Raw genomic sequence first — 9797 nt, forward strand, 5'->3', positions numbered from 1 at the left:
GACCTGTGTACCGACGCTACGCTTCTGCCTACATTGGAAGACTCGGACATAAAGGACTACCTCGTTCACGGGACAAGTTTCGTGACACACGAACAATTTAAGGCCACTAAGTCGCTAGCGGCGCACAATTATGTGACCAGTGGCTTCGTTCAGCAGCCGCGGTTGAAGCAAGTTGGCGACCGCGTCATTGTGCGCGGAAAGGTACGCACTTTTGTTAAGTTTTAAAGTGGCCTTGCCAATGTCACCTTGGACTAACCGCTGCGACTACCTTTGTAATTTCGTACGACAGAAACACCGGTCCTCTAAAGTAGAGATGCTGTAATTCTAAAACGTGTGAGACATGCGTAAGTTTAGAGCGCCGTTGCTCCTCGCCCCGTACCGGGCGAGGAGCGACGCCGGTTTAGACTTGTTTGCTTTGACACGTTTCAGCGCTGTTTCAAACGTTAAATGCTCCTTAAGCTCAAAATCGTGCGTTCTCGAACCACAGCATCGAAATTCCCGAATGAACTTCACCACGAAGCTGTGTTACGTTTTCCGCGATCGAGTATGACACCGCAGTTAAACGGGAACTCTCTTAACACAGCACCACAATTGAAATGTTTTGTAGTGGAAAAAGTACAGTAAGATGGCAGCTAGGTAAATCAATATTCGACAATTTGCATGGAGCACAATGTACACGTTATCCTTCTCCAACATTGGCTTTCCCTACTAGCTCCAAGAAACTTAATTCCATCAACATCAGTCTGAGTGACTGTAGTAGCCTTCACACAAGTTTTGTTATTGATACAACTGCCACTAGTGTTGATGGGTTTGTCTGCACTGAGCTAAACATGTGATTCCATCACTGTTTTCACGACATCTACATTCGCAGGTGAATCACTCCCAGGCCCTGTCTACGGAGCCACTGGAGCCATGGGTGCTTCTGAAAAAAGATGGAAAAGTAGAGGTGGGCCACTGCACTTGCATGGCGGGACTTGGGGAAGCCTGCTCTCATGTCAGTGCTGTTCTGTACTACTTGGAGGCAGCTGTCAGGCATCGAGATGGCCAAGCATGTACTGACAAGGAAAACGGATGGCTTCCACCATATTTAAGTAATGTGCCTCCTGCGAAGCTTTCAGAGATTGATTTTTCATCGGCAGCCATGAAGAAGCGAAGGCTTGACGGAGCTAGCAAAACAACAAGAAAAAAGGCAAAAGCACCGATTGATAAACCCTCAGCCGAAGAGTGGAAGGCATTCCTGGATGAAATCAAAGATTCCGGGACACAGCCTGCCATACTTTCTGTCACAGAAGGTTACTGTGATGAATTTATACCTGTTGCGGTGAAATACTCATCGGCCATCCTTGGAAACCTCACAAGGAATAAGCCTGCAACGTGGGATGAGGTGCAGGAGGAGAGTCGGATGTTCGCACAAGCTTTCAAGGTGGAAACAGAGGTATGCAGTAGAGCCAGCTTTCTTATCGCGGAAGGTTGGATGGCTTGAATAGAGGGGTTTTGAAACATGTCGGGAAAGTGCATCGTTGGGAATCCCTTTTGGATTTCAGTCAGAAGCTAGGCACATCTCTTATCTTCACGTGTGTGCAACATTGCAGGGTAGTGAGGTGCATACTGTGTCAGTGGCAATGTTAGCCCACATTGCTCCTTATCAATGTGCCTGCTAAAATGTTATCGCGATGAGCTTTAGTACTTTTGAACTTCTACAAGCTCATTAATGGCCAGAGTATATTACGCAAAGATTAGGCTCAACCTACACCTAGTAGTGCCTCTGGAAGGTAATGCGCAAAGGGTGCACAAAGGTTGAATAAACACATGAATAGTGTCTGCAGTTGCACCATGTGTTTAGGCTCCAATTTGAAGGAGCCTAAAGTGCCGAGTCTTGGGGGTGTTTCCACCTCACTTGTTGTTTGCACATTTGTGTGTAATTATGCCAGCCGCCGTGGTCTTTTTTTCCCAAATCATTTTCTTTTTCACTGTTGATGTGCAGCCGCCCAGAGTGAACTTATCTGCTTTGTGACCATGCTTGATTTGCTTTTTTACAACGCAGGCAATCATTGCTGTTGAGAAGGCGACAAAGCAGCAGGCTGCCTCAGCATTGTGGTTCAGATTCAGAGCAGGGCGAATCACTGCATCGATGGTGCATGCTGTCTGCCGGACAAGTTTGACTCGTCCATCCGTCTCCATTGTGAAGCGGATTTGTTACCCGGAGGAGAGCAGCTTTTTTTCTCCTTCCACGGACTGGGGACGCCGCAAGGAGGATGTCGCCAGACAAGCATATGTGGCTCAAATCTCAAAGCATCACAGTTCTTTTAAGTGTGAGGCTGCTGGTGTGCACATTTCCACAGAATACCCTTACATAGCGGCGAGCCCTGATGGCCTCATTTCATGTGATTGTTGTGGTAAGGGGCTGCTTGAAATTAAGTGCCCTTATTCAGCAGGCTCAGTACAGAATGTTTTGAACAAGAAAGATGGATGTTTAGAATGCCCAAACAGTGGTGCAGTTAATCTGAAAAGGTCACATGCTTACTTTTGCCAGGTGCAAGTGCAGATGCTGGCATGCCAACGCACCTTTTGCGATTTCATGGTGTGGACCCCCCAAGACTGGCACGTAGAGCGCATTCTTTTTGACTATACGTATTGCATGGAGGTAGTGCAAACATGCAAGAGCTTTTTTGAAAAAGTTCTGCTCCCAGAGCTGATGTTCAAACATTGGACTGCACTTCCTGTCCAATCAACAGCCAGTGATGTAGATGAGGAGGAGGAGGGTGATGGGGGTGTTGCGCAATACTGCTACTGTGGCGGTGAAGAATATGGAGACATGGTTGAGTGCAGTGGCAAAGACTGCATAGGCAAATGGTTCCATTTTTCATGTGTGAAACTAAAACGGGCACCAAAAGCTGAGGTGTGGCACTGCAGAGACTGCAAGCCCCGGAAAACAAAATAACTGCTGCTACAGGTAACTACGCTTAGTTTAATATTTTTAGGAATTGCAGCGTTATCAGTATACAATTGTGCAACTATAGTGGAATAGTTTTGTGGTGCTCATTGTTATAATTTTACTGAAGCTTTTTTTTTTCCTTCAGGAGGACATACTTGTTATAGACGGTGTGCTGTAACAGGTGCAGGTGTACTGCTGCACGTTTGGAAGGGCACTTTGATGCATATTCTTTGTTGACATTTTAGCACGAGGATGGTGTGAACTTGCTGTTTGTAAAGTGAATTGCCCTTTTGTGAGCAGTTTTGTATTTAAAGCAGGAATTTGCCCTCATTGAGTAAATAAAAGGCAGCAACTGTCAACACCAGAGTTGCCACTGGAAGGAAGTCTTGTATTGAGCGCTGTGCCCTGAACCAGTCAGGTGTTCTAGTTCCTTCTCTTGGCACTCGTTTTCTTAAATGTGTGTAGCAGGGTTCAGGTTGTTTCTAATATTTATAGATTTCTTGTTTTGCACATATTGAAGCAACCTATTCAGTGCCAGTCCTATTGCATGCGTAAAAAGTGTATCTTCAGTTAAAGCTACACAAAAAGGTGTGAGAGGAGGAAATGTTTATTACAATAGTAAATTTCAATCACAAGAAAGCAACAGAGCAAAAGCATATGTACAAGTTTCAATAGGAAAGCATGTGACACCTAGAGAATGGTGACACCTAAAAAGGCTGCTGTGCCCCTCAGTGCACGAAAACAGAAGGTGACATCAATGTTCGTAGTCATTAACAAAATGCTCTCTCGTTTACCCTGTTCGCATGGCTCACATGATGCCAAGGCATAAAGGAATTACATGATACCAGCAACTACAAAAAACAGACTGGCAGCTCATAACCAAAGTTTGTCTTCCGCTATCCTGGGTGTTTGCCGACAGGTCATGGGGAAAACTGCAGGCACGTATGATTGTAGGGTTTAAAGCGCCGATGCAACGCAGGCAATGAGGTGCGCCGTAGCGAAGGGCTCCGGATTAATTTTGACCATTTGGGGATCTTTAAGGTGCGCCGAAACCTCGTACACGAGCTTTTTTGATTTTCGCCTCCATCTGAACAGTGGCTGGGAATCGAACCCGCGTCCTCGCGCTCAACGCCTTAGCCGCTGTGCCACCGCGGCGGGCAGGCACGCATGACTGAGATCTTGGATCTGTACACGATTTGCCACCAAAGAAAGAGCACTGCATATTCTTAGCCTTTGCCAGCTACCGCTCCATTCCAGAGGCACAAAGTAAAACATACACACAAAACCGTCTCCCGTACGCGGACATACGACGAAATGTAAACAAGCACTCCTTAGCGCGCTGCACACTGCATATCCGTCTTGTTCACTGGTTATGAAGGGACAAACATGGTAAAAATTGCAATAACTTTCTTTCTAGAGGAGAATTAAAGTGTTTGCACAGTTCACAACATAACACTTCTTGCACACACCCCGAAGTCATTGTCGCAGCATACCTACACCAGCATTGTCTGCTTTGCTGCCTGCGCTGTAGTTTGAGAAGCACCCACAAGTCAGTGCTGCAGTCTTATTGCACAGTCCCTATAAATAAAGACTAGATATCCATCCCTCGATTTCTAGGACAGTCTGCCCTCAATGGCACCATTATTCAAAGGGCACAACGGACTTGCTCAAATTTGTTAATGCAGAGCACACAGCCACTGTTTTGTCCAGCTGCGGGATCTCGTTCCCATTTCGCACCACAAGCATATCTGTGGGAATGGTGCTGGAAAGGATTGCGTACTTCTGGCGCAGCACACCAATCACACGCTCAACATGAATGCGGACATTCGCCAGCTTGCGCGTCCTCTCTACCTCCCAGGCAGATAGCTGAGGCTTACCTCTGGTGAACGCTGGCACTTCTAGTTTTGCACAATGCAAGCCTACTGCATCGCCAATGGTAAAGCCTCGGTCAGCTAGAACGCTATCCCCTGGTAACAGGTTGTCCAGTATTCCGCAAGATTCTGTCACCTTCCTGTCACTTGTCCTGCCTCCCCAGCCTTCAGAGATGAAAGTTATGACTCCCTGGGGGGCTATACCTATTAAAAACTTCACAGTATAGTGGTTCTTGTAACGGGACCATGTCTGTGCTCTTGGAAGTGTGGAGGATGGCCTATTGATGAACACTTCAAAGCAGTCAATGATAACTGCTACCCTTGTTCCGAATGCCTGTCGGAAGCACATCGGCATGGTGCGTTGCAGGTGTTCCCGTTCCGGCCACTTCACAAGTTTGTTTAGGCGCACGTGCATTACGGAGAGCCATCGTTCCACAACCCTCGTTGCTGTTGCTTGGCTGACCTGCAGAAAGAAAGAACTGTATGAATAATGACATTCGCATTTCTTGTCTTTAGGTAACAACTGCACCCAACGAAGCTTTGTTTTTAAATTCCTGCTATGCGTGTACACCACTTACATTGAACCGATAAGCCAGGTCTTGCAGTGGTACACCAAGCCGGAGCCTCATGAGCGTCAGGAGCATTTCTTGAAACCTTGTGAGCACATTCCTTGGTCCGGATGGAATACTTTTCTCAAGCAGGTTGAAAAGTGCGAGTAACATGGCAAAACTTGGGAGCCCCGTGTAAAATTTCACCCGATTGCGGTCCTGTTCAAACATGGCTTGCGTGATCTCGAGCCTTTGTAGTTTCTCCTTTGCTTCCTGCAACTGTGTTCTGAGGGCAGCGTTGTCTTTTTTCAGGCACTCAACAATGCTTGAACTCTCCTCTGTTTGGGTAGTGCTATCCTGTAATGCTGGAACATGAACATAAGTAAAGGAGCAAATTTTAAGACCTTCATATTTTGCATTGTACTTAAACTTAGCGCACTGCATGAAATTTTGTGTAAAATGGTAGACTTACAAGGGGCAGCGTTGACAGCAGCATCAATGTGGCAAACCGAAGCTTGATCAGCAGCAGCACTTTTTCTGGAACCTGGGATGTTGAATTTTCCAGGATAAAGAATTTGCCCAACCTATCTAATATACATGTACGTGCAGTGTTACACTTACATGGTTATGTGTTACCAGCATCCACCACGTGGGGAACAGGCACCTCCAAAGGGTCCGTGGACTCCGTTGCATTTTGAACTTCTAGAAGTGTTGGGGTCAACAGTTGCACCATTACTAATCATGAGAGCAGAAGAACGGAAAGTTGGGCTAGTTGGTATGTGTTCATTGTGGTGGAATACAGAAGCGCTCAAAAAACAAGGACAAAAAAAGAAGTAGACAACACGGCGCTTAGCGCCGTGTTGTCTACTTCTTTCTTTGTCCTTGTTTTTTTGAGCGCTTCTGTATTCCACCACGATAATCATGAGAGCACCTGGGCCTTCCATGAGCATTAGCTATTCATTCTTTTGCGACTACATGAAAAAGCATCCAAACACCAGTGCAAAATACATGAACAGTAGCACCTATGTATTTCAAAATGTGTGCAACTATGAGTTTCTTAGGTAGAAAACAAAACAATGTTAACCTGAATCGCTGTTTGTGAAACCAGCGTTTGTTCCAATGCTTGAAGGCTCGGAAGCCTGACCTTCGGCATCATGTTGGGGTGTTGCAGCTCGGACGAAGCCCCCTGTAATAAAAGGCCATGTAATGAAAAACAGCATTGCACCTGTGGAATGTAATAAAAAATATGAAATTTACCTGTGTCACTACCATCAGCACATCTTCCCCTACTGGTAACTGGGGTATTCATATCGAGAGGTTGCAGCACTGAACTAGGGCTTGCAGGTTCATGGTGCTTCTTTGCGTCAGCTCTCGCAGAGCGCCGTTTGTGCCTGAAACAAGTGTAAGAACCTTTATCACCTTGCACCATATGCAAGGGCAATTAGAATACTTGTGGCACAACGGAATTTCATTAAGCATGGTAGATTCTGATTGCAACTGGGTGATGGGCTAACAACTAGTTTCTCTAAAGACATTTGCTGGGAGTAAGGGACGTGAAATGTCGATTAAAGGTGCTAAACTATGCTAGCTTCATATATGAAGCTTGGAAGCGCTTCACACAACTTTCTATGGTGGCTTAATTTACAGCGGCAGGGCGAAAACAACTTCCTGCGTTGGCACAAGGAACAAAAAAAAAGGAAGACCTCAACATGGTGACAATTACCAGGAATGGTGGTGACATTTTCCCAAGGCAGCATTCAGAAAAATGCCCCCACTGAATTAAGACACACCAACTTTCTGTAGTCATGGCTGCTGTTGCATGTCAGCCAATGAAAACAAAAATTTGAAGATTTACGAGATGTACTATCGCTGTACCTTATCTACTGCACTGATCTCACAACCATTAAGCAAACAACGACACTATGCGTCAAGGCTTGCGCTCCAAAAAGTATGGATAACATCTCACCTTTCATTCGAAGCAGCCTTTATGTTGTGGCCTAGGTTAAGGCTTGGAGCCCAGTCTGGGTTTGTGTCGTCCATGAGGTAGCATGGTTTCCCTGAAAAATTCAAATAAACAAAGAAAAGTTGACGGCGATAGTAGAAGGAAGAAGCAACTACGACGCCCAGCCATTTCATTCTCTAACCGCCGAGCCGTACAATTCATTCGAAAACACCAAAACGTTCGCTCGTGAAACCTTGTTACGAAAACATGCATGCTGCCGTAGCTTTGCACTTTGCTTACGAAAAGCGAGGTTGATAAAGCAAAGATCACGGCCAAGGACAACACTGCCGGATCACACAAAGAAAAAACAAAAGCGCACATACGCATAGGTTCGCACATTCAGGTGCATTTTTTGTTAGACACGCCAGAATCCGACCTAGACAGAAAATTGCAAGCTCGACGAAGTGAGCCCGCTTCACACGCCAACCAGCGCATCCGACGCCCACAAAACCGCGCACAGTTATGTAAAGCTCGAAATTTGCTTACCAGAAACGAAATGTGCGCTGCACACCTTGTAATGCGTGGCTTCTTTGTTGATGTCCCCACGGTTGATCCGGCGAAACCACTCGGCGCGACGCTTTGTTGACATTTCTTGCGTCTTGCTGCATTGCCAGCGGATCACGGTAGGCACCGCAAAGAAGCGCACCTTCTGAGCATTTTCACACCCGCTTGCAGTATTCGTTGACGAGTTGTAGCAGCCGTACACAGCGCAGTGTACCATGATTAAACCGCTACGCACACGGTGCGGGTAACGCTGCAGCGAACTGCCACTACCGCCACAGTTATGGCGGATCGCCAAATCGCCCTTCCCATAAGGCCTTGCGGCATCGCGGCTGAGCCGCTTGTGAATAGACTCTATACCCGTAAGTACTGTCCGGAAGCCGCTTGCGCAGCGCCCCTGGGCAGCGCAGGAGGCCTATATATAGGGAGGCTGTGCTGTGTGCCAGACTTCTTGCTGACGAGTTCACTAGGAAAGGAAAGAGAAGAAACGGTTGCAAAAATGGTATAGCAGAAAAGAAGCCGGTTGAAGTAATGACAAAATTCGTGCCAATAGACAAAGAATGAAAAGCGAGGGGAAATACGCAAGTGCAATATATCAGTTGTTAATAATTGTCGGAAGTGCAATGCATCAGCTGTTAATAAGTATCGCCAAGCTTTCGCCTTCAAATCACCTTTAATCTCGGGACATCTGGAATAGCACCCAGTACTCTTGTGGTACAAAAGGAAGTAGGGCATACATTAAAACAGGCCGATCTCCCTTCTGGCAGCCGGGTGATGTATAGGAAGCAAATTTTAAGCCCCACTGCCGCACATGCAAAGAACCCGTCTTGAGAGGTGGAAGTGCTGGCAGGGGAGAACAGGAGAGGAGTAAAACTTCTCTATTCAGCAGAGCCTTGTGGGTGCGGAGCCTTTTTAGAGGCAGCCAAGCGCCGTCCTGGCTTTTATACCGCTCTCCAAAACCGCAGGAGCTGATCTCAAATGCGGAGGCTGGACGATAGCGGCTCCCAGGATAATATACCTGAGTGTTCCTGACTGCTCACGGAACTTTTATTGGTCTCCGTGTTGACTTTGCAACATCACGAGTGTTAGTGTTGTGTGGGGACACGTGTTTGTTTGGAACGAGTCTGAGCGTGTCACTTGGATCCTTGTTGGTCGTGAATGGGGAAATGTAAGTGTTCTGAGACTGGGTCTAATGTTCTGTAACTTCCTAAAAGTGTGAGTGGTGTAAGCTCAGTTGAGTCTACCGCAGCCTCGTCGACGACACCTGGAGCCTTTAGGTGGTCTGTATTAGTACACTAGTCTGTATCATTGCTCTCCAGGTTCCCGCACAGGGCAGATTGTGTACTCAAAGGGACGGTGAATGAAGGCACCGCGAATCGCGAGCCCACCAACTCACGCTTTCACCAACCGTGGCAGGGAGTCTTAAATGAGTAGTTACACCAAATTTTTACGCCTAAAAATGATATAATTGGCTTCAGTAGTTTGTGCAGATGCCTCACAGAAATTTTTACAGCGAACTGAGGCTGGAATCACATCGAAAATCGATTTTGAGTGCGATGCACTTCTTAAGCGACCCTGAACCTGCATCCACCGGCCATGTCCGCATCACATACCCACGTGGGGGATTGGCCAGGAATCTCCTCGTCTTCCTTGGCAACGGGGGGAGATGGGCACGCGCTGCCTGGCCGCTGACATGGCACATACCCACGTGGGGGATTGGCCAGGAATCGGGCGTGAGAAGGGCTAATGCACCCGCTTAAAGGAGTACTGACACGAAATTTCAAAGCTGAGATCCGCTCTAGCAATCAAGTACAACGACAACACAAATAGGTGTCTATGAATAAATGCATCTTTCTTTCTTTGTAGTTGTGTGTGTGTGTGTGATCTCTCTTTCGCGAACATTACCGAACCGCGCAAATTCAACTCGTGCATTCGCACTT

General features: G+C 46.8%; 2 protein-coding genes across 2 annotated transcripts; both read right to left on the reverse strand.

Moving 5' to 3' along the window:
* Nucleotides 1–4102: 4102 nt before the first annotated feature.
* Nucleotides 4103–5896, reverse strand: LOC144140826 (uncharacterized). The gene is made up of 3 exons (XM_077672334.1): nt 5827–5896; nt 5385–5719; nt 4103–5269 (listed from the first exon to the last, which is right to left on the reverse strand). Exons 2-3 carry the CDS (start codon nt 5583–5585, stop codon nt 4577–4579), a joined length of 894 nt encoding a protein of 297 aa, XP_077528460.1. The 5' UTR covers nt 5586–5719; nt 5827–5896; the 3' UTR covers nt 4103–4576.
* Nucleotides 5897–5973: 77 nt separating this feature from the next.
* LOC144140821 (uncharacterized) lies at nt 5974–8077 on the reverse strand. The gene is made up of 5 exons (XM_077672332.1): nt 7843–8077; nt 7321–7411; nt 6612–6745; nt 6439–6540; nt 5974–6056 (listed from the first exon to the last, which is right to left on the reverse strand). The coding sequence occupies exons 1-5, from the start codon at nt 8075–8077 to the stop codon at nt 5980–5982; spliced, it is 639 nt and encodes a 212-aa protein (XP_077528458.1). The 3' UTR covers nt 5974–5979.
* Nucleotides 8078–9797: the final 1720 nt, after the last annotated feature.

Source organism: Haemaphysalis longicornis, unplaced genomic scaffold (assembly GCF_048455015.1).
Source record: "Haemaphysalis longicornis isolate Haplotype H1 unplaced genomic scaffold, Haemaphysalis longicornis Haplotype H1 scaffold_50, whole genome shotgun sequence".
Lineage (NCBI taxonomy): Eukaryota > Metazoa > Arthropoda > Arachnida > Ixodida > Ixodidae > Haemaphysalis > Haemaphysalis longicornis.